Source organism: Triturus cristatus, chromosome 9 (assembly GCF_964204655.1).
Source record: "Triturus cristatus chromosome 9, aTriCri1.1, whole genome shotgun sequence".
NCBI classification, from domain to species: Eukaryota; Metazoa; Chordata; class Amphibia; order Caudata; family Salamandridae; genus Triturus; species Triturus cristatus.
In genome coordinates this window covers 19,460,065-19,485,809 of record NC_140592.1, presented here as the reverse complement: position 1 = coordinate 19,485,809, position 25,745 = coordinate 19,460,065, and the positions used below count along the sequence as shown (strand labels likewise).

At 45.3% G+C, this 25,745-nt stretch overlaps 1 protein-coding gene across 1 annotated transcript in view; it reads right to left on the bottom strand.

Annotated features, from left to right (window-relative positions):
• Nucleotides 1–25,745, bottom strand: part of PLXNB1 (plexin B1) — a 469,341-nt gene that overhangs the window by 3,121 nt on the left and 440,475 nt on the right. Inside the window, exons 29-37 of the mRNA XM_085624251.1 lie at nt 24,246–24,420; nt 23,771–23,874; nt 19,798–19,882; nt 17,117–17,283; nt 16,859–17,019; nt 14,435–14,582; nt 2,901–2,965; nt 2,739–2,814; nt 2,084–2,158 (exon numbers count right to left, since the gene is read on the bottom strand). Coding sequence (XP_085480377.1) covers nt 2,084–2,158; nt 2,739–2,814; nt 2,901–2,965; nt 14,435–14,582; nt 16,859–17,019; nt 17,117–17,283; nt 19,798–19,882; nt 23,771–23,874; nt 24,246–24,420 — 1,056 coding nt within the window. The remainder of the gene's footprint in view (nt 1–2,083; nt 2,159–2,738; nt 2,815–2,900; nt 2,966–14,434; nt 14,583–16,858; nt 17,020–17,116; nt 17,284–19,797; nt 19,883–23,770; nt 23,875–24,245; nt 24,421–25,745) is intronic.

Sequence of the window (25,745 nt, the reverse complement as noted above, 5' to 3'; positions counted from 1 at the left end):
GTAGACATTTGCAAGATGTGCATGATCATGCCAACTACTGTTTGTGTCCATAAGAGTCCATTGTTTTCACAAAGAGTTTAAAATGTTAGGTGTTGAAAATGGGTGAGTCTGTATTAAGCCTCCCTTGTACCACAGACATGAGCTCCATCAAGCGCGGCTCATCTGTGCAGTCTTCATATTCTTGTTGTTTCCTGTTTTTCCTGTTTCTAAAACTTTCGGTTAACTTGGTAGCATCACCAGGAGGAATGCATGCGACTCTACAACAGACCTGCAAACTACTGTTACATTTAAACCTTGTTTTTGTTGAAGTGTGAATCTGCTGTAGATTCAACATAAAAGCATAGTTCCAAAATGGAAATCCCCCTCAAACAATAGATAAGGACCACAATTTACAGCCGGTAACTACTTAAGCGTTACCTGCTCTACATAGATGTCTTTTGGTTTACTTTGTTGCAGTTTTCCAACTTGTGTGCAACATACCTGTGCCTTGTGCATCATCCTTTCCACCATCTTGTTTGAATGACCAAACGAAAGTGAGAACAGTTTCCCTCACCAGAAATATCAATTGATATCCTGCAATCTTTGGTCCCATCAAAGTGATACATTAATACTCTTAACAGTCGTGGAATCCATTTTACAGTATCTTGGAGGCTTTTGAAAAATATGAGCGATTTAATTATATTTGTGTGAAAGATGGAGGAATCTTAAAAATAAGAATAAGAAGAACTGCGATTCCTTCGTGAAACCATAAGAGAGGCTTCATTACTGATGTATCTTCTAACCCCTTCATATTTATTAATTAAGCAATCAGTACTGAAGTCAGCGCACTTCGACCAGAGGTTCTCAGGGCGTTCTGTTAACCCTTTCCGTGCTCATGACGGAACCACTCCGTCATGAGCCACGGGTGCGCTGTGCTCATGACGGAGTGGTTCCGTCATGCTGCGGCCGTTGGTGGCCGCTCCGCCCACGCGGTGCTAATTCCCCGCCTGTGCGGGCGATTAGCGCAGTGGGCGCAGTCGTGACGGAACCACTCCGTCATGAGCTCAGCTCACTCGTGACGGAGTGGTTCCGTCACGAGCACAGCGGCACCGCAACTGCCCCCAAACCCCCCCAGCGCCGCGGCGGAATTCCTGCCGCGGCGAAGGGGTTAAACGGAACATCTGCGGTCGGTGCCGACCCCTGGTTTACAGTCCATATGCTTGAGAGCCCTTTCAACTTCTCGTTGGTCACAATTAGGGCTCTCGGTTTTATGCTATTTATTTTTTTGGACATTTCCGTCTGTATATATTCGTATTTATTTTTTGCTGATTTTATCTGTATTTATACATATTTATTTTGGGTTTTGTGAAAAAATGAATCTGAAATGAGTATATTTCTACATTTATATAACAGATAAATAGGCACTTGTGCCTGAACGACTGACAGGTTTCAGGGATATAAACACACTCAGATGATAAAATACGCTCTTATAAGAAAACATGCACATTTAAAATCAAGGTTGTGCATATCTATTGCGGTTTAAGGCTCTTTACTAAAATTCCTTTATTTTTTTTAACCCCCTTACCTTTTGATCGACAGAGCTATTGGCCTGTTAGTCATTTTTTTTAACATCTGTGGTAGAAAGAGTTTAATTCCAAACCAGATGTTTATGACCATAAAGAGGTGGGAAACCACAGAAAGTCGGTGCCATCAAAGATGAATCCGCTGTCCCCCCTTCCATGGCTCCCCACCCTTACTTGCACGTTTTTCTTGAATTGATCTGTGTTTAGCAGAGACCTTCCTAGCCCCCCCCCATGGGAACCCTTAGCTATGAATCCGCTGTCCCTTACATGGCTCCCCACCCCCTGACTTACATGCCTTTCTTCTACTGATCTGTGTTTAGCAGAGACCTTCCTAGCCCCCTAGCCCCCCTAGCCCCCCCCCCCCCCCTATGGGAACGCTTAGCTCTGAATCTGCTGTCCCTTCCATGGCTCTCCCCACCCTGACTCGCACGTTTTTCTTGAATTGATCTGTGTTTAGCAGAGACCTTCTTAGCCCCAAGGACACCCTTGGCTATGAATCGCTGTAGTGCTCACCCACTTACCTGGTCATAATACTTATTGATATACTTGTACAGCTCGTGAAGCGCTACAAGGTAGTTCAGTTCACCTGAGTAATTCTGTAAGAATAAAAACAGAGGGTTTTGTTAGATTTCTGTGTCTTACTCTCACTTCCATGCATGCATATTGACATCAATCTCTGCCTGGTCTCAGCCGCACTCCGTGTTGTTTGCGTGACACAACTGTGCTGTATGCATGCCTGGGCATAAAAAGAATCCCATACCATATATAGAAAACAACAGAACTCCAGGGCCCAAGCAAAATATTGGGCAAACTGTCTCGGTTTGCACCGCAGAATCCCCTTAACTCTGCATCCAGCCTACACTGGGACAGTGTGCCCAATTACGCACAAAAATGTAGCGCAGGCGTAAACTGCCGAAGGTTGCCCTCAGACACTGCATATTATTCAGACGATTTATTTTTAGTTTTACATAAGCTGTGCATACTTTGTGTCTCAACTGTGGCACTTTTGTAAAAATGTATCTGTTGCACCGATCGTGAACACTGATGCTATCGATGCATGAGGAAAGGGGTGAATCACCGGACAAAAGGTTCCCGACACAGTGTTGGCATGAGTTATGGGAGACCAGGTTGAAACCTGTGGCAGTGCCCACAGCTGTAAGTGAAGAGTTTACATACCCTGGACAGCTCAGCTAATGCAGAGTTCATGTCTTGGTCACTTGCGGAGATGGTCTGTCGAATGTCTGCATAGTACCTGCAAAAATTGCATCACATGGTTATGCCATTGCTGAGACACAAGACTTGCTGCACCTCTGTGCCGCGATGTGCTCCAGACCTTACCTTTCCACCATCTGCTTGTACCGTGGGATGTCTCTGGCATAAAGCAGCTTGTTGATAGGAGAATCCTGAAAAATAAAGATTCATATACACTTCAGGAATAATAACATCAGAGCGGATTGTGTTTTGGGGAAACAAACGGTGACACAATATCCCTCTGGTGTGGAGTACACCGGTATACAGTCAGAAGGGAGGTTGGTGACTCCCAGCCTGTGTACATTGCCCACGTCCACACCTACCATTCACACAACCCCCTCTGGTTAGACCTCAAAGCTATCTTTGCTTCCACACGGATCACCCTACACTGCGCCACGACTCTGAACCATGCACTGATTTGTCTCTAGGTCACTGATTGATTACCAACATTTCCAAAGAGCCCACTACCCCTGGGGGTCCCTAGACATTGGAAGAGTACTCCTAAACCAAGGGATTACAATATGGGTCTGCAGAGGAGAGATTTCAGAGTGCACCTAAGAAATACTCTTTCAAAAGGGGGGCAGGGGGAGCGGAGAGGCAACATTTAAAAAAAAATCCACTTACCTTTTGCTGCCAGCCGGCCGTCCCTCCCCTTCGGCCCTTGAGCCACCTTCTCCTCTGCTTCAGCAGCGGAAGGAAGCAGGAAGCAGAGAGGCTCCCTCCTCTAAGCCAATCACAACACTTCAATGCAGAGTTGTGATTGGTCTGGATGCCATGGTTCGGCGCTCAGACTTTGCATGTTCCTCACCAGGCTGCGTAAAGCCTGGTGGAGAAGATGCAAAGTGGGCATGCCTGCTTGGCCAGCCCAAGATGACCGGCCCAGCAGTCATGCTCACTTGGAGTGGGCAAAGCACTCCTCCCCCATAACCCCTGCCCGGCCTTAACCCAGTCCCAGCCTGTAGTGAAAAATTAATTGATAATAACAAGGTTATTATCATTTGATTTTTCAGCTGCACTGCTCGTAAAGCAGTGGGGTGATGCTCCTCCGCCTTAACGGAGAAGCCGCCACTGCCAAGGGCTGTTCCTTGCGCAGCGTCGCTGCCCTTGAGTACATGAGCTCAGTCCTGCAAGAACAGGATGAAATGTTTCAATGCCCTTGAAAGTGACCCAAGGGCATTGAGAACCCTGGCGCCTCTGCTGTGCCCCTCACAGGGGAGTAGTTGCGCTTTACCAACCCTGATTGATTGACAGTGATCCAGCTTGAAGAGCGAACCAAAAGCGGCAATCAAAGGAGATGTGGACAGAAGAGGGCAGCATGTAAATTCATCTGACAGTCTGTCTTTAATCGCTTGCCATCTATGGTTTTTGCTTTTTAGAATATGCTAAATCGGAAATGCTTCGACTTAACCAAGAAGAAGGAATCCAAATACTGAGAGAGAAAGGCCTGGATTGTATTTTTGGTTTATGACCAGGTAAGTCAAGGAAGAGAAGTAGAATTACTGATCGACAACACTGTTCAACATTTTAGGAATAAATTATTGACCTGGGTAAACTGGAAATACTTGTTCTAAGATGGCCGTCCAGGGCCAAACTTATGTTTGCAGCACAGGAAACTGAGGCAAGCAATGGAGGAAAAGGCTATTATGGATTTTTGAGAGATAATGTATTTGTAGCATTGTAGAGAAGGTGCGGGAGGATGTGAGAGATGGCACTATTTGTGATGTATGCGCACTCAAAGTTTAATGAGACCGTATGGGAATGCATTCGCCATTCGTGATCCGCCAGATGTCGCCAGCTGAGCTCATCTGCCCTGGCATTTAACGCTCCCACCAGGTGCTTCGCGGTCAGGTAGATGCTCCGATGCTTCAGTCATCTCCAGAGATGTACTGATTCTTGGCACGAGACCCAGGACAGCTCTCTGCTTTGTCTGTTGTGTTACCACATGGCGGCGGCATTGACCATGAGAACCTGCCCCAGCCTTCTCTTAAAGGATGGCCTTCAACACCAGATGGATGGCTCACAGTGCCAAAAGACTCATGTGGGGCTTTCGCCAGAGCCCTCTGAACTCCACCTCTCTCAGATGACCTTCACAACTCAGCAGGGACACATCTATCACTACCATCAGCTCTAGGGAGGGAGGGAGACGGGTCTGCCTTAGGTACGGTTGCGTCAAGGACCTACTACTACAGATATTATGCAGTCCCCTCCGAATCTGGAGGACATCCATAGACGCCAATTCACCAAAATGCCTGCGGTAGCGGAAGTGACATCACACACTCTTTGACCACACCATCAAAGCAAATGACGTCACATGACCTTTGACCCGGATACCATCACAGAAAGGGCCAACACTAGTGTTGTGTTAAAAAAATATACAATACGTTGAATATTAATAAAATAGCAATAAAGGTACTAACAATGATAACATCTATGGGTGTTTATTTAACACCCGTACATTAACTAGGGAACTGCTATATGCTTTGGAGTGTTTGTGTATTATACATATCCAAACACAGTCTTTGGTGCCACATCACGCCCCAAAAAGTATCCACAGGTCTCCTCATAGCATTATTCCAATTGCGGTTTATTGAAAAAATGCAACACAAAAATGACATCGAACCCAAAGCTTTTCGGAGAACAGCATCTCCTCGGTCATATATATATAATACTGTGCTTACAGCTGTGGCACATTCATAAGAAAATTGATTACCAAAGCAGTAAAGCGATTGTTTCAGAAATTAAAAAGCTTGTAACTGTACCCGCTAAGTGAATGATACTCATGGCATTGACCTCACTGAGTCTGACTCGTGTGCAAACAGCTTGAACCATGAGGGCCAAAATCGTTCCTCCGTGAAGTGCCTTTGTGCGTAAATGTCCATGGTATTTGGAACTGTAGCGCCTCGCTGCATAAGCACTATTAGATTGTTTGGGTTCGTATTCCACATCTGGAGTCAAGTGGTCCATATTTATTTCCGCTTGTCTATAAGGTACTGTATAAAGACGTCCGCTATGTAGCCCTGGCTGGATAGTACCTTTTACCGAGTGCCATTTCCAAGTCCTCCTAGTAGGGTTGCCAGCTGACTCTTTTTTTTTTACCGTATTTGTATAAGTTAGCGCACACCTACTGTGTGATAAGCAGATAGCAATTTGAACAATTAGAGGCAGTGAGGCGTGCAACTCAGAGACGAGGAAGCCCACCTCGCATAATGACATGTAAACTGCTGGTGTACTGTCACCAGTGTACTGAGTGCACAGCTGAAAGTCTGAAGAGAACTAGTATTTCAAATTTACAATATGATGATGAAAAGGACAACATCAGCATTGAATAAACAAAACATATGTCTATGAGACAATAATCCAAGAATTTTTTAAACAAAACCATTTTTTATGATCCAATCATAACGAACAGAAGGATTACACATGGCATCAATGTAAGAATAACATTGAAAATTAGAATACATTCATGTATGCAAACTTCAAAAGTAACAACGAAGTTAGACGTCAATTCATGAAGGAGTGCCCAATGCATTTCGGGATGGAAAACATCCCTTCTTCAGGGGCTGCTGTGAAGAAAGGAAAATTCATTGTGACAAACAACAATGTTGAGACATCTTTATTAAATGAGAAAACTGGTACAAGATGCATCGTGGGTGGGGCAACGGAGAAGGACGATTGGTCCGTTTCAAACCAAAGCAATTCAACGTGCACAGTGCATGGAAATCATTTTGAATAGAACCGCAGATTAAACACACGCGTGAAAAGCAAAAACTCACGAACTGATGGAAAATGCAATGGTGGTCACGTGAATGATCAAGAATTTGAGCCAAAGTGTTTTGAAATAGAATGGTGGGATCTTGGTCAAGTTTTATATAAGTGGTGGTGTCTTGAAGATGAAGGCTGACTTTCTGTTCATAGAATGTGCGATCCATGCGGAAGAAATGGCTTGGATTACCCAAAAAATCCGGAGTTTCCTTACTGTGTCTCATCCCAGACGACCTAAACTTTATATGCTCTCGAAAATTCACAAAAATCTTCAAAACCCGCCATTTAGACCTATTGTCTCTGGGTGTGACTCCATTTTCATGCCTGCGGGTCAATTTGTTGATCATTTCCTCCAAAAATTTGTACAGACGTGGAAAAGTTTCATCAAGGACACTACTCATTTTTTTAACCCTCCGCAGCGAGGTTAACAACAATTTTTCAGAAACAGGGTTACTTTGAACTATTGATGTTACATCTTTATATACATCGATTCCATTGACTGAAGGCATTGAAGCCAGTGAATGGGCCTTACTCCAACTACCGGAAATTGCCACAGAAAAAGTTTTTGTCTTGGAGCTCCTCACTTTTTGCCTCCAACACAGTTACCTACAATGGAAAGATGACTTCTACCTTCAGATAAGTGGTACCTCAATGGGTTTTTCCGGTGCACCTGCCTACGCGAATGCGTTCATGGCCAAGTTCGAACACGACTACATCTTTTCCAACGCCTCATGGAGTGACAATCTAGTATTCTACGTGAGATTTATTGATGACATTTTTTTGATCTGGAAGAGCTCTGAAATCTCATTGGTCAAACAAATTGGTGAATTAAACCTCAAAAATCCACGCATCCAGTTCACACATAACATCAGTTCTGAAAACTTGTCGTTCTTGGATGTACTTATAACTGAAAATTCTAACACTTTGTCAACGTCAGTTTACTCCAAACCGACTGACAGAAACAACCTCTTGTTGTATTCCAGCTTCCATTCACCTTCTCTTATTCGAAATTTGCCGTATTCACAGCTTATCAGGATCAAGAGAATTCTCTCTGATTGCCAACATCTAGATTCAGCACTCCAAACACAAGTTGCGAAATTCAAAGAGCGGGGTTACCCCCAGACTGTCCTCGAGTCTGCTATATCCAGAACTCTCACCACAACACGTACAGAAGTTCTATCTCCTTCAGCTAAAAATGTTCAAAACCGTCATGTTTTTGTATCGACATTCTCCACCAGTTCTCGACGTATTCGTCAAATTATCAAAAACAGATGGGATATTTTAAAACATGAACCGGATTTCAATGGTCTGTTTTCCACAGATCCATTATTTGCGTACACTCGCAGCAAAAATATCAAAGACATGCTGTCATCCACTACTAAAGCTAATCCAGACCAGTTCAAAGGCATGCAAAGATGTCATAACTGCGTCAATTGTCACAATGCCATCACCGGCAATTCTATCCATCACCCACATTCAGATAAAACCATCAACCTCAGATACACCGGTACTTGTGACAGTACCAATGTCATCTACACCATTAAATGCCCCTGTGGTCTATTGTATGTTGGTAAAACCTCGCGCAAAGTGAAAGTCAGGATCTCTGAACACAAAAGCTCAATTCGCACTAAAAGCCTCAAATCCCACCTCGTAACACATTGGTTAGAACACCATCACACCATTGCACAACTGAGATACACCATTCTTGAAATCATGCCTTTGAAAACGCCAGCCAACACTGAGAGGCTACTAGCGCAGAGAGAAGTTTGGTGGACCAAGTTCTTGCAGACTCTATTACCCCATGGGCTCAATGACAAATTGGAAATGCAATGTTTTTGTAATTACTCAGATCTTCAGCTTGTTCCATTCTTTGCTATTCCATCCAGATTGTAAGCCTGTTTCATTCTCAGCAATTCAACAATTCCTGTCTTTTTACTAGTCACTTTACTTCAATCAGTATATTATTTAGCCTTTCTCTGCTCTATGTTTTCCGTTGTCTTATGTGCATTAATTTCTCAATCCCTGTCTTCTTTTTTCAATCTCTGTCTTCTTTTCTGCATATTGATTACGATTTCAGACCTCCATCAATTTTTATTTTCCCTTTTATCATCTCTTCCAACATGTGTATTTTAGTTTCTCTTTAGTGCATTTTTCTGTTCCTCTCCCAGTCTGACCCCTTGTCCACTTATTTCTTTCCAGTTTGTTCTCGATTCTTTCCCCCTGCACATGTTTTTCTGCCATCAGTTTCAGCACATTTTTGTCATTACTGTTTCCCCTCTGTTTTCAATTCGATAATGATTCCCATTACGTCTCACTTTTCAGTTGCTTTTTGCATTCTTGCTTTTTTCACAACATTCTGAGCACAGCGTTCACTTCGGTTTCATTTATAAGATGGTGCTTCCCTTTTTGCGTAGTCCTTTTTCATTTTCTATGCTCACTCAGGGCGCTCACGTGATTCCGTGCTTTACGCTTTATTTACCAGCTCACACGTTTGCGGTTGCTTTTCTTCGCTCTGGCTTGCAGTGGCTACGGTTACTCTTTCCTTCACAACGCCTCGTCGGTAAGTTCATTTCTGTTTCTCCAGTTATTTCGTCCGATTATTTTTTGCAAACACGCTGGCAACCGCTTGTTTTTCTTTTTTCACCTTTGTTCCAGCTTCCTTTTCCACGTTTGAACTACGTGCGTTCCTCCTGTCCAGGTATTTACCTATTATTTCTTTCCAGCATGCAGACTTTGGTGACAAGCTCATTGCATTTCATTTTCCTCGTATTTCTTTTCTTACACTCCCTTTATTTTCTCAGTGCAGTGGCATTTCTTGCCACGCTGGTTCACAGTGTCACACAACTTCCTGAACAGTAATCTCTGGAGATTCCACCCAGTAAGTTTTCTGTGACACTCTCTACTTACTTTCCGCAGTCTTTTTCCACCCCCCTTCTGGTTGTCAATTGTTCGTCTTCTGTGTTTTAGAGTTTCTATTTTGAAGCCTCTGACTTATCGGACTGTTACTGCGGCCTTCAGTTTTAAGGAATGGTTTCCTTCATCTTTTCATTCGCAGTAAGAGTTTATTTAGTTTCCTGTGAGTCATTCTTCTGTGTTTGCACGTAATCTCGCATGCACTATCATTGTCATCTCACGTTTGGCATTCTCACGCGGATTTTCACGCAACACCCTCTTTCAGCCATTGTTGTCACTTTTTCATTCACGTGACCACCATTGCATTTTCCATCAGTTCGTGAATTTTTGCTTTTCACGCGTGTGTTTAATCTGCGGTTCTATTCAAAATGATTTCCATGCACTGTGCACGTTGAATTGCTTTGGTTTGAAACGGACCAATCGTCCTTCTCCGTTGCCCCACCCACGATGCATCTTGTACCAGTTTTCTCATTTAATAAAGATGTCTCAACATTGTTGTTTGTCACAATGAATTTTCCTTTCTTCACAGCAGCCCCTGAAGAAGGGATGTTTTCCATCCCGAAATGCATTGGGCACTCCTTCATGAATTGACGTCTAACTTCGTTGTTACTTTTGAAGTTTGCATACATGAATGTATTCTAATTTTCAATGTTATTCTTACATTGATGCCATGTGTAATCCTTCTGTTCGTTATGATTGGATCATAAAAATGGTTTTGTTTCAAAATGTATTGGATTATTGTCTCATAGACATATGTTTTGTTTATTCAATGCTGATGTTGTCCTTTTCATCATCATATTGTAAATTTGAAATACTAGTTCTTTTTTTTTACTGCCATGAACAGTATTTTAATGCCCAAGCAGGTCCAAAAATAAGAATAAAAATCACTTAAAGACAGTATTTGAGTATTCTATTCGTGCCTTGCAGACTCCTAAAAACGTGAACATAGGGCCAGTATTCTCCTCTTGGAAAGGTGGAAACGCTCCCTTTTAGACTAAACTTTAAATGCTCGACCCCACCATATAGCCATTTAGGAATACTCGGCACGTATTGTGAAATACAATATTCAACAAGACCCCTTGGGCCTGGCTTAGAGTTTGGCAGCTGGGATCCTCCGTCACAGATGGGAGTGATTTCATACCGACCCTATTTCAAGTGCCACAGGATACGATGCACTTGTATAACGGCGGACGGGATAACCGTCTCGTTTGTGATGGAGTATGCCATCTGTCAAATTCTAATTCTGGCCCCTAGACAAGAGGTAAGCATTAATCAGTATTAACTGCCCAGTTAGCACTGATTGCCTCAGGAACGGAATAAGAAGTCTTACATAGGTCCCAACAGCCAGCCCTCCTACAGCACGCGCTGTACCGCAGCACTGGGACTCGCACGCTGTACCGCAGCACTGGGACTCGCACAGTGCACACCGTGCACTTCAACCCTGAATTAGAACACCTCTGACCCAGAATTACTAACACTTTGCACCTGGGTTGGTCACAAAAGAGACACAAACCTACTGCAAAATTTGTGGTGGGATGTATATTTCAACACAAATCATAAATTGCGGTGGAATGTTGCCCAAAATAGGACTTAGTAGCGCAATGCGCTGCTTAACGTCAAAGGGGCATATTATAGGTTGTACATGGGCATTCCCATACAACCACCCAAACGTTTTTATGCAAACCCCCATCTACTAGCATTTGTAGACAAAGATTTGGGAAAAATAAATGATGCCTCCTTGAGACAGCTATAACAGCGAAGCAATTGTAAAAATCTCCACCCCTTTCCAACTCTGCCCGAGTGCTGCTCTGCACGCTTACAAGGAGGGCAAAGTATGAAAACATCGGTTTTGGACGGGAAAGTTTCCCTTCCCGTACAAACTCTCTGCCTGACGGCAGAGACTTGCAGCCCTACCAGGGTCTGCTACCGAACAGCCGTGGTTTTGACTCTAGAGATTCCACCACAGACCAGAGTCTGGTCCGGGTAGGAAGCGGTATCACCCGTCTTGTATTTGTAGTTCTGTTATTGATTACAGAGGGGAACATTTTATTTTCTGATAGCTCAGTGGGTTATCGCTTTAGACTGCAGTGACCGCAGGGTCTTAAAAAATGCAGTGGCGCGCTAACACAGGACGCGCAGCCCTTGAGGTGCGATTGGCCCCGGAGCTGCAGGGAGCCCCTGAGCTGCAGGGGGCCCCCTCGGCACAGTAGCCTGGCATGAAAGCTCCTGATTAAATATGGAGCGGGGCCCCATCCATGGACCTTGCAGGGGGGCCCTTAAAGTTTCATTACAGCATTGGAAACATGCATGTCAATTTGGAACCTCTTCATAGTTGTAATCCTAAAAAAAAACAGAAATCAATGACATAGTTTCCGGTGTTCAGTGCAGGAAGGCGGAGTGCTTGTGCTTGTCAGGTCAGAAATGTTCTAGAATGTATCAAAAGGGGCTGGAAGTCCTCCCACCGTAGCCGGGGAATCTCGCTTTCTTCAGTTCACATGAAACGCAGAAGGAGTTCATGGCTGGGGCCTCTCCGGGCACCTTTCTGTTTTTTAACGACCCACAGCTTCCTCCAGGTAAACAAAGATACGTTGCTGCTCACCTTGAGCGGGTGACGCCTCTCTGACCTCCAGGGGGAGGGGCGGAGGGGACACAGAGCTAACAGCGCTGACAGCCTTGTTTCCTTTTACTCCTCGCGCAGGCCAGGGGTCGCAAGGAATGGGCCAGGAGTAGCAAGGGCCAAGCCAGAGGTCGCAGCTGCAACCCCTAAATGACATTCATGAGGACATCTGACAGGTTTCCTGGTGCTACATTGCCCACCACTGCCAGCTGGACTACACCCCCATAACCAGTGAGAACCTCTTACAATGCCCACTGCACACCCTCACACTGCCCACCACTGCCAGCTTGACTACACCCCCATTACCAGTAAGAACCTCTTACATAGCCCACTGCACACCCTCACACTGCCCACAACTGCCAGCTTGACTATACCCCATCACCAGTAAGAACCTCTTACATAACCCACTGCACACCCACACACTGCCAGCTTGACTACACCCCCATCACCAATGGGAATCTCTTACATTGCCCACTTCACACCCTCACACTGCCCACCACTGCCAGCCTGACTACACCCCCATCACCCTTTTACATAGCCCACTGCACAGTTTCTCACAGCCTAAGGCCCACCTCATCACATTACCCATCAGTATGAGTTTTTCACAAAGTCCAGTGCCCGCTTTCACACTACCCACCACTGCAAGCTTCGACCATCCCATAAGGGTAATGCCCTCAAATTCACAAGTGCATACTCCTCACAGTCCAGCGCCAACTCTCTCACTGCACCTCACTGCAATTTCTCCTCGCACTTCCGACCGGTGTAAGCCCCTCAGAAAGCCCAATTCCCACGTGCTGACATTGCCAAGCTTTTCTGGATGTCAGTAAATGCAATACTCTTGCAGTGACAAGAGCGAGCATCTAAACACAATCCAGTGCTCACCCTCTCACACTACCCACCACTGCAAGGTCTTCTCGCGCTTCCAACCTGTGCAAGCCTCTCACAGCCCAGTTCTCACACACTCACATTGCCCACCATAGATATCTTTTCTGGATGTCAGTAAGTGCAAGTCTCTCACACTGACAAGAGCAAGCTTCTAAACACATTCCAGTGCCCACCCTCTCACACTGCCCACCACTGCAAACTCTTCTCAAGAGCTTCACAAAGCACAGCTTGCCACCTGCTGCAAGCTTGTCACCAGCCCAGAAGTGTAGTGGGCTCACACTGACAAGTGCAAACTTCCCTTATAGCCAGTACCCACCATCCCACTCTGCCCACCACTGCAAGCTCTCCTCACACTTTCAGTCAGTGTGAGCCTCTTACACAGACCAATGCCTACCCTTGCACACAGCTCAGCACCCACCCCCTCATACCACCCACCAGTGCAAGCTTCTCTACCAGCCCACATGTGCAGTGCACAGAAGCGAACAACCAATGCCACCTCCAAATAAGTCCCACCAGTGCAAAGTTGTCACACTGGCTGCCAACATAAGCTTCTTACAAACCCAGTGGTGATTCTCACAATGGCCACCAGTGAGGCTTCTCTACTAGCCCATATGTACCATGCTCTCAAACTGACCAGTACAAACTTCTTACACAGCCCAGTGCAACCCCCCCCCGGAGCCAAATGCCCCTTCTCACACTGCCCACCAGAAGCTTCTCTACTAGCCCCTAAGTGCAATGCAACCCAACTGCCAACCAACACCCATGCCTCACATGGCACAACCTTGTGGCTTCTCCCTGCCCACCAGTGCCAGGTTCCCACACTGGCCACTGCATGAACTTTTCGCATTGCCTACGACTTCAGGCTGTTCTCTGTATGCCTACCACAGCAAGCCCCTCACACGGTCTTGTGACTGCTTTCTCAAACGTGGGGGGGGGAGAAGAAGGGAAGGGAAAGAGAGAGAGAGAGAAAGAGAGAGAGAGAGAGAGAGAGAGAAAGAGAGAGAAAGAGAGAGAGAGAGAGAGAGAAAGAGAGAGAGAAAGAGAAAGAGAGAGAGAGAGAGAGAGAGAAAGAGAGAGAGAAAGAGAGAGAGAGAGAGAGAGAGAAAGAGAGAGAGAAAGAGAGAGAGAGAGAGAGAGAGAGAGAGAGAGAGAGAGAGAGAGAGAGAGAGAGAGAGAGAGAGAGAGAGAGAGAGAGAGAGAGAGAGAGAGAGAGAGAGAGAGAGAGAGAGAGATATGTGACGTGTGCTTTCAATAGGAATATCGGATTCTGAAATGCTTTTGGATAGATATTCTTTGAGATAACTTTGATATTAAAACAGCTCAGTGAGAAAACCTGGAAGCAGGAGTAGAAAGGTGGGAATGAAGAACGGTGTGTCTACTGTCGTCCACTACCCAATCGGATCTACAGTAAACTGCAAACGCAAGTCAGTGCATGCACGCTTACCCGTCCCAGTTTGTGGTCCGCGAGTGTGCAGGAGTCCATGAATGTCTGAGCGATAACCGAGAGCACCGCGTCCACGTTGTCGGAAGCCTGAACATCAAAAATGAACTGAGGGTTTTTGATGATATTGATCCAGAAGCGGAGGGGGAGGCTGTGGATATGAAACATGGGGGGGTTAAATTTAGGGAGCAGCTTGAGGGGTGTGGATGGGTACGGCAAGTGCCAAACGCATGTCGAGCAACCAGTATGGCAACATTTCGTAGATCATTGTGCTCGCTTCCAGAACATGCTTGAAAAAAGTGATGTATATTTAACCTCTCTTCAACATTAAGAACTTTAAAATGGCACATCGATGCTGCGAGAAAACCCTCACCGCCCCTAATATCAGACCAAATGCAAAATGTCTCACCTCAATTATTTCACATTAATATTTAACACGAAAATATTTGTATTTTGTTAAAGTTTAATAAACTTTTTTACTTTTTCCTATAAATTACCATTGGGTTAACTACCACAGGGAAGAACTCCCTCTAGGGTAAGGTATAGGGAATCAAAGTTTATTAAATATAAAAAAAATGAGTACCAATATTTTTATGTCAAAAAGTTATGTAATGTTATATATTCATTTCAAATGTCAATCAAAATAAAAAAAACGAAAGCATTACTTAACTTTTTTTGAACTTTTCCTAATAGTTTACCAGATAGAGATTGCCGCCACTGGGGCAGAAATCTCCCTATGGTAAAGAATAGGGAAAAGTACAAAAGTGTATTAAACATGAATTATTCAAGAAAATATTTTTACTTCAAATATTTATGTAAAATATAGTTATATATTTATTTTAATTGTAAAACATAAAATGCCACAGAACTATGAACTTATTTTTGGATTATATGTTTGATTAATTGAAACCTATTCAATTAACACAATTCTTAGTCATTATTAAATCCCTTGCATTACAAAATTTATATTTATTTAGGAATTATTAACATACAAAATGTTATGTATAGAATTATTTAAATTAATTTAAATGTCTAAAAAAGAAATTTTGTTTATTTTTACTAACATAAGGTTATTTGTTTAATAATAAAATATTTTGTAAGTAGGTCTACGTTTTAATCCTACACAAACACACACACACACACAGTTAAAATAATTAATTTAATTGAACATTATTTCGCATGGGGTTCAATTTCAAGTGCCTGCCACCACTGTTTTCTATGGAAGGGTGTTGCAGTATCAATGGTTGGCAATGTGTTGTGCTGGAATTACTAATGCACCTCCTTTCTGGCAGTAGTAACTTACACTTGAAGATTTGGTTTCACTCTCTGTTGCACTGTTTCAGGGGGTGAAGACATGCAAGCCTACACTTTTGAGTAACTTTACACTTGTATATAGTGACTAGCCAAAAGTAGCAAAGTTACTCAAACGTTTAAGAGTAAACATGCATGTGTAACCTACTCAGAAGTGTAAGTTATGAGGGAGATAAAGAACTTAAGGGAATTATAACAGTTACCTTTGTGAATAGTACGGTCTGTGTTCACTCCTTTATGTTCTTTCCCATGCAGTGTGCATTGTTTTCACGTATGCTCAACCTTCCCCATTATTAACAATATAAGAAACATATATAAAGGAGCTGACCACATTTGCAGCCTTGAAAAAGCTCCAGGCTGACCATCCACATGGGGTGAAACACGTGCTGCCTGACGCAAATTGAAACCATTCCCATGTGAATACCTTCAGAAGCCAATTTAATTAATGAATTAAGCAAAAAAGAAGCAGAAAGAACCCAAGAGAAATAATTTGGGATTGTAGATCTAGATTTTTGAGTAACTCCAACATATGAGCGGAAAGGACAATTTTGAACAAGAACCAACTACTGTCAAAATATTTGAATACCCTAAAAAGTAACATCAGAAGTCTTTGCCTGGGAATGACTTCTTTTTTTAACAAAGTACAAACTTTGTACTTCTATTCCTGAGCATCGATGCCTGAACTCTGATTTTTACATTGAAGAACCCATGGCGCTTGCCTCGTTGTATTGTATCATACATCATGATCAGAAATATTTCAACATTTAAGTAAAGTCTGTGCATGAAAAAAGGCTTTATACAAGTTAGGCGTCTTGCTTAATTTTTCCGTGAATTTTATGTTAAGCCAAGCAGTTTTACTCTGTGCTGATCTGGCTGCTCGTGGATTGGGGATGCAGGGCTCTGGCTAAGCAGAGCTGTTTCTAGGCAACAATACGGCCATGGAGCCACATGGTTAGGCAGGCGTTTGACCAAGTAGGGCTCAGACCAAGGCAGGTTTGTGCTAAGTAAGGTTACGGCTACGCAGAGATCTGTTGTACCGGGCCTAGGAAGCGGGGCAAAGGCTAAGGACGCAATTCTCATTGTGAATCATGTGACATGCTGCACTTTAAGACGCACCTGTTTGTTTTCCAGATGTGGATGGTCTCCGGGTCCGTGATTCCATAGTGCAGAGCTTGGTCATCCAAGAGGTCGAAGAAATACTTGACAGCAAGCGGCACTGGGCGGCTGGTGCTGAGAATCACCTGGAACAAGTCATCGACGAACTTCTGCAGGGTTCCCTGTGGAGGAGAAAAGCAAAAGAGTGGGGTCAAAAAAGAAGGCTCAGGACCCATCAGAAGGGGCCAAACATGGACAGTGAAGAGCCATCGCTCCTACCTTCATTGAGAGAAGACGTGTCAAATATATTTCCGGGATGGCTTTTGCTCGCTCACGGTCCCGAAGACTTCCCCGTCTGTGTTTTGGAAGCTCTGGCTCTTCGGTCGGCTTTGCCAAGTGCCAAAGCTTTATGCCACCCTCATCTGCATCCTCCAACATTGGCGTCTCTGAAAAACAATGAACTACTTTTACACATTATCTTCTGTACCGGGATCAGACTGGCAGCAATGCGACCTGGATAGCAGTCACAAGTGTCTTCAAATGTTAAAAACAATCCAAAACGAGTAATAACCAGTCAATAGCACGTCTACCCTCACACTTACCAATTTACACAAGAACTGTTGGCTTAGCTGCTGGTAGAACGTGTCTGTTACCAATAACCATTTATTACCTAGTTTGAGGCAAGGACTTTCATAGCACATTATTTAAAAAGGCACAATTGTTTTATCCTTCTCCCACCTCGCCGCCAAGTCATGGAACACCCCCCCACTGAGCCTACGACAGACCCAAGACCTGCTGACCTTCAGGAGGCTACTGAAGATCTGGCTGTTCGATCAGTAGCTCCCCCCCCCCCCCCCCCCCCCCCCAAGCGCCTTGAAACCCTTGTGGGTATGTTGTGCACTTTACAAATGATTGATTAATTGATCGATCAATGGGGTAGAATGACTTCTGATATCACCTCTTCTCAGGTCATTGGCGGTTGGTGAGATGGGCAATGTCACTTACACTTTGCTTCTATTTTAGTGAATGAACCCAGGCTTGTAACACCTCGTTACAGCAGTTGTCCCCACCTGTTATTTCATATTGAAAGACGCAGCTGTGTGATTACCTGTTCCTAAAGGATGCTGACTGGAGACAGAATGCCCTAGACTCCAATGACATGCTAGTCAACGCATCACCGCTGTACCACTGTAGAAAGCAGCATGACTAGCCAATCACAAGCATTCCTTTGAAAGACACTAGGTGATGCAATCGGAGTGACAACAAATTTCCACAAACTGCCATATTTGGCCAGAAAAGCAGAGACGACTTTGACTGCTCCATTCTAGCGCCCAACATCCCTTGCACGGCCAACGAAGCATGGACGATTCCTGCAGAAGGGCAGATGTGCAAAGACTACCTGCCTACGTGGGATTTTAGGCTCAAACGACCTTTTCTAAGGACTGCGGAGCAGACATGTTTATGATGCACGCAGGTACAAATGCTTTAATTATTCCCTCTGTGGAAGGGATTACAGGCGGTCACCCCTTAAAATCCCGGTTGGACCAACCAAACAAGTTGGAGCACTGTGGATCCGGGTAGCAAAGGCAACCACTATTTAAGTTACGACAGACACCAAGGTTGTGACAAGTGCTACATAGAGTGGTAATTTATTACACTACCTTACGTGTGACCATAGAAACAAAATACCACTTATCCCAAGAATGCCAGAATGCTATAAATCCCTAAGGCTGACACTTGCATAGGGCACCCAAGAGTCACACTCCTTTGCCCAACGACAAGGCTTTCATCCTTCGAGCAAAAGACAGAACCACATGGCTCCAAAAACTACCCAGAGACCAACATATCCACCGCCAACCTCAAGCTGTCTTCCTCCAAGATCAGAAAGGTGATCCACCAACCTTGACCGAAAGGAAATGAAGGCGAGATCGCAGACGACTAGTGAACAAAAAAAAGCACAGCATGATCTGCTGTGTTTGCTTTTGAATACGAAAAGGGACAAAATGAGTGCCCTCTGGTGATTTTTCAAATCTGGTCTGAATTGAGGGTGCACAAAATGTTACAACTTCACAGTTGTTGGTTGATTTTGGTAAACTTGCAGAGTTTGTCTTGAAAAATCTCCTTTTCCACAAACCAGTCATTTTTATAACTTGATTCATAAAATGCAATTTATTTGTATTCGCAACTCTTTCGACTGAGATCCTCACCTTCCACTAGGTTTTAAAGATATCATGAATTCTTACTATCAGCCCCAGATCACTCCTGTCCTCCGAAGCTAATGCTTTTCCACTTCTTTCAGTTCTTTAATAAAGAATTTTGGAATTTTAGCTGAAGTTTAATGGATTTGTTCATTTTATTACATTATATTATTTTGCTGCTAAATTAGTTTTATGTCGCATTTAAAAATTAAGAGAAGTCTCATCATGCTGAACGAGTTCACCGCGCTGAGATGCACAGAAGACTAAACACAAGGACATTTGAAAGATTGAAGACTTTTTGGTTACAAAAAGAAGAAATAGAAGAAAGACTGACATTAAACTGAGGGCAATACTTTTATAGAAACTTTTTAAAATCTTCAAGGGACCAAAAGTTATTTAATGTAGGATTAGAACATGATCTTGATTGAGGGGTCTGCGATTAGATGGCCTGTCTCCTCGCTCTAAAGGGGACCACGTATACACTGGGGCACTTCAATGGACTTGTCAGTGTTACACCGTCTTTGGCTAGTAACGCAATGATGTGCCACACTGTAATAATCCCCCTGGGCTGGAAGCTGCGCTATGCACTCCTAACACAATTCCAGACCCTGCAATAAAACGGATGCCCTGGGACCAATGACAACCTGACACCAGGTTTCTAGGAAAGCTGCGTGACTAACGTGCCTGCAGGCGAGGCCTGCTCCTATCTTACATTATAAAGCTCAGGGAATCTCAGCTGCTGCCTCAACACATGTGACTCACTCTCTCCAGGGATGTAGTCATGATTTTCTGGATGGATGTGTTTGCTCAGACGAGTCACCAGCGCCACCGTCGCTCCATCTGGTACCTGGAAGCAACGCAGAACATGGAGGGTTTTCACATTTTCAGCTTCGTCACAAAATATCCACAATAAAGGTTTGTGATTGTGCAGGCACAACACAGGAAGGGTCTCAGAGTATGATTGTGCAGGCACAACACAGAAAGGGTCTCAGAGTATGATTGTGCAGGCACAACACAGAAAGGGTCTCTCAGAGTAGGATTGTGCAGGCACAACACAGGAAGGGTCTCAGAGTATGATTGTGCAGGCACAACACAGAAAGGGTCTCTCACAGTATGATTGTGCAGGCACAACACAGGAAGGGTCTCAGAGTATGATTGTGCAGGCACAACACAGAAAGGGTCTCAGAGTATGATTGTGCAGGCACAACACAGAAAGGGTCTCTCAGAGTATGATTGTGCAGGCACAACACAGGAAGGGTCTCAGAGTATGATTGTGCAGGCACAACACAGGAAGGGTCTCAGAGTAGGATTGTGCAGGCACAACACAGAAAGGGTCTCAGAGTATGATTGTGCAGGCACAACACAGGAAGGGTCTCAGAGTATGATTGTGCAGGCACAACACAGGAAGGGTCTCAGAGTATGATTGTGCAGGCACAACACAGAAAGGGTGTCTCAGAGTATGATTGTGCAGGCACAACACAGAAAGGGTCTCTCAGAGTATGATTGTGCAGGCACAACACAGAAAGGGTCTCAGAGTATGATTGTGCAGGCACAACACAGAAAGGGTCTCAGAGTATGATTGTGCAGGCACAACACAGGAAGGGTCTCAGAGTATGATTGTGCAGGCACAACACAGGAAGGGTCTCAGAGTAGGATTGTGCAGGCACAACACAGAAAGGGTCTCAGAGTATGATTGTGCAGGCACAACACAGGAAGGGTCTCAGAGTATGATTGTGCAGGCACAACACAGGAAGGGTCTCAGAGTATGATTGTGCAGGCACAACACAGGAAGGGTCTCAGAGTAGGATTGTGCAGGCACAACACAGAAAGGGTCTCTCAGAGTATGATTGTGCAGGCACAACACAGGAAGGGTCTCAGAGTATGATTGTGCAGGCACAACACAGGAAGGGTCTCAGAGTAGGATTGTGCAGGCACAACACAGAAAGGGTCTCAGAGTATGATTGTGCAGGCACAACACAGGAAGGGTCTCAGAGTATGATTGTGCAGGCACAACACAGGAAGGGTCTCAGAGTATGATTGTGCAGGCACAACACAGAAAGGGTGTCTCAGAGTATGATTGTGCAGGCACAACACAGAAAGGGTCTCTCAGAGTATGATTGTGCAGGCACAACACAGAAAGGGTCTCAGAGTATGATTGTGCAGGCACAACACAGAAAGGGTCTCTCAGAGTATGATTGTGCAGGCACAACACAGAAAGGGTCTCTCAGAGTATGATTGTGCAGGCACAACACAGAAAGGGTCTCAGAGTATGATTGTGCAGGCACAACACAGAAAGGGTCTCAGAGTAGGATTGTGCAGGCACAACACAGGAAGGGTCTCAGAGTAGGATTGTGCAGGCACAACACAGAAAGGGTCTCAGAGTATGATTGTGCAGGCACAACACAGGAAGGGTCTCAGAGTATGATTGTGCAGGCACAACACAGAAAGGGTCTCAGAGTAGGATTGTGCAGGCACAATACAGGAAGGGTCTCAGAGTATGATTGTGCAGGCACAACACAGAAAGGGTCTCAGAGTATGATTGTGCAGGCACAACACAGAAAGGGTCTCTCAGAGTAGGATTGTGCAGGCACAACACAGGAAGGGTCTCAGAGTATGATTGTGCAGGCACAACACAGAAAGGGTCTCTCACAGTATGATTGTGCAGGCACAACACAGGAAGGGTCTCAGAGTATGATTGTGCAGGCACAACACAGAAAGGGTCTCAGAGTATGATTGTGCAGGCACAACACAGAAAGGGTCTCTCAGAGTATGATTGTGCAGGCACAACACAGGAAGGGTCTCAGAGTATGATTGTGCAGGCACAACACAGGAAGGGTCTCAGAGTAGGATTGTGCAGGCACAACACAGAAAGGGTCTCAGAGTATGATTGTGCAGGCACAACACAGGAAGGGTCTCAGAGTATGATTGTGCAGGCACAACACAGGAAGGGTCTCAGAGTATGATTGTGCAGGCACAACACAGAAAGGGTGTCTCAGAGTATGATTGTGCAGGCACAACACAGAAAGGGTCTCTCAGAGTATGATTGTGCAGGCACAACACAGAAAGGGTCTCAGAGTATGATTGTGCAGGCACAACACAGAAAGGGTCTCAGAGTATGATTGTGCAGGCACAACACAGGAAGGGTCTCAGAGTATGATTGTGCAGGCACAACACAGGAAGGGTCTCAGAGTAGGATTGTGCAGGCACAACACAGAAAGGGTCTCAGAGTATGATTGTGCAGGCACAACACAGGAAGGGTCTCAGAGTATGATTGTGCAGGCACAACACAGGAAGGGTCTCAGAGTATGATTGTGCAGGCACAACACAGGAAGGGTCTCAGAGTAGGATTGTGCAGGCACAACACAGGAAGGGTCTCAGAGTATGATTGTGCAGGCACAACACAGGAAGGGTCTCAGAGTAGGATTGTGCAGGCACAACACAGAAAGGGTCTCAGAGTATGATTGTGCAGGCACAACACAGGAAGGGTCTCAGAGTATGATTGTGCAGGCACAACACAGGAAGGGTCTCAGAGTATGATTGTGCAGGCACAACACAGAAAGGGTGTCTCAGAGTATGATTGTGCAGGCACAACACAGAAAGGGTCTCTCAGAGTATGATTGTGCAGGCACAACACAGAAAGGGTCTCTCAGAGTATGATTGTGCAGGCACAACACAGAAAGGGTCTCAGAGTATGATTGTGCAGGCACAACACAGAAAGGGTCTCTCAGAGTATGATTGTGCAGGCACAACACAGAAAGGGTCTCTCAGAGTATGATTGTGCAGGCACAACACAGAAAGGGTCTCAGAGTATGATTGTGCAGGCACAACACAGAAAGGGTCTCAGAGTAGGATTGTGCAGGCACAACACAGGAAGGGTCTCAGAGTAGGATTGTGCAGGCACAACACAGAAAGGGTCTCAGAGTATGATTGTGCAGGCACAACACAGGAAGGGTCTCAGAGTATGATTGTGCAGGCACAACACAGAAAGGGTCTCAGAGTAGGATTGTGCAGGCACAATACAGGAAGGGTCTCAGAGTATGATTGTGCAGGCACAACACAGAAAGGGTCTCAGAGTAGGATTGTGCAGGCACAACACAGAAAGGGTCTCAGAGTAGGATTGTGCAGGCACAACACAGAAAGGGTCTCTCCGAAAGCGGCCAAGCGTTCAGCTCAGAAGAACTAGATATCACTACAGCACACACACACTCAACAACTAAAATAAGATCCTGTTACAACAATCTTTAGATTTGTGAGTTTTCCTTTTTTTGTACATAAAACTACCATGGACCTGGTTGTGGCCTGGATTCCTGACGCTTGTTGATTGTTGTAGCAATCTGTTTTTCTTAAGTCTTTATTTTAATTCTGTATGGGTATGACATTGCTATGTACAATTTAGTCTTCTAGAAGCATCATTTAAAACACCTTCTTTGTTTTAAGAATCTGCAACCTTTGTTTATTACTGCATGCTTTTCAACTACAATGAAACCTCTTTAAATCTTGAGTGGAGCAAGTTTGACTGTAGAATTCTTGCAAAGCATCCTCTGTGTCACAGATCAACACACATCCATATCGCAGCTCAGCATGAGTCAATCGCCCGTCGCCCCCCCCCCCCCAAAGTAAATGTCACAAATCATTCTTCAGTTTCTCCTCATCCCGATGGCCATTTAAGTCTCAAAAGAGATTTTTGAAGAACCACTCTCGTGTAGGTAACGACAGACACTTTGCGCCGCCTCACCTTATAGTGCTGCACTGTATTCACTCGCTTCCAGCTGCCTTGAACAATGGACGTGAGGTCTTCGTCAGAAAGAATCAAATGGCCAGCCAGTCCAGACCTCCACTCTAGAATCAAAGGAATAAAACAAAAAGGCATTAAGGTAGCACTTTGACAAACATTTACCAGTATGCAACTTCATAAATAAAGAACAAGTCAGGCCGGGACGCAGAACATTGACAAAGTGACATGTGCCACGCATGATGAAGGCAAGGAACCCCAGTTAAAGGGACTGGAAGGACCCTTAACCAAACAAAGCCCGAAGGAAAACCCTTGCCCATGGGCACAGGTAAACAGGCCTGTGCAGCTGGACTGTGATTCGCTGCCACCGCCTCCAGTCATCAAATAGCCACAGTAACTTACTAATAAGGGACTAGTAGCCACCATCTCTCTGTGATGAGGTATATTTTGAGTATTTCCCATGGTCAGAGCTGCTCACCGAGGTCAAGGGTGTCGGGGTCCGGCCGGTGGCCGCATGGCGTTCCTTTATACACCTGGTCCAGGATCTTCTCCTTCACCTGTGTGATGGTGTCACAGTCGAGCACCTTCACGGGCACCCCCTGAGCATCTTCAGCTGCCAGGCCTCCTCCTGCTTGAGTCACAGCATTAAGAGTCTAAAGAAAAGAAAACAAAGGTGCACCGACCCATCAGTGTGAAGTATAGTGAGAGAAGTTGGCCTAATGGCTAGGGAGGTCGACCTTGAATCTGGGGAACTGGGCTCGAGTCTCGGCAATGACGCTGAACATCCTGTGATTCTGGGCAAATAACTTAATCTCCCCGTGCCTAACAAAAAACTGAATGTGTGTCCTCATGTAATGCAATGGTGCTATGGTAACTTCAGTGACTGGCAACAGGCCGATAGGACAGGGGGCATCATAGGAGCCGCAGCTTAGCAGATACAGGTGAGGCAGAATAGTAAACATAGCTATGGCTAGTGTAACATGTGGGCAAGGAAACCCCTCTAGAGCTACAGGGAGCAGGTTCGATAAGTGGCAACAAGGCAAACCCAACTGTGCCCAGCATGCTTCGTAGGGTGAGATGGCATCCGCCTACATAAAAAACACACTAAAGGCTACGAGAGGAAGGCTTGCAAATAGCCCAGCCACTGGCAATCGCTTCTGGTAGCATTACAACCCACCCTTTCCCACACACAGGGTTGAAGCTCTTTGATGTTTCTTCCATCCCGAACATGGATCCGATTCTTGTTTCAGCCACAAGACCCAGCTCGCTGTGGGTAATCACATCACTGCAGCAACCCAATCTAAAGCTAGGAAGGTGAGGGATGGGGGTGCACCACAGTTACCCCGGCAGAAGATAGACGGCGTGGAGATAGGGATGCACCATAGTAACCGTAGCTACAGCTAGCAGGGAGCGGAGAGGGGGGGGGGGGGGTGCATCACAGTAACCATAGCTACAGCTAGCAGGGAGCGGAGATAGGGGTGTACCACAGTAACCATAGCTACAGCCAGCAGGGAGCGGAGATGGGGGGGGGGGGGGTGCACCACAGTAACCGTAGCTACAGCTAGCAGGGAGCGAAGATGGGGGGTGCACCACAGTAACCATAGCTACAGCCAGCAGGGAGCGGAGATGGGGGGGGGTGCACCACAGTAACCGTAGCTACAGCTAGCAGGGAGCGGAGATGGGGGGTGCACCACAGTAACCATAGCTACAGCTAGCAGTGAGCGGAGAAGGGGGGGGTGAACCACAGTAACCGTAGCTACAGCTAGCAGGGAGCGGAGATGGGGGGTGCACCACAGTAACCATAGCTACACCTAGCAGGGAGCGGAGATGGGGGGTGCACCACAGTAACCATAGCTACACCTAGCAGGGAGCGGAGATGGGGGGTGCACCACAGTAACCGTAGCTACATCTAGCAGGGAGCGGAGATGGGGGGTGCACCACAGTAACCATAGCTATACTAGCAGGGAGCGGAGATGGG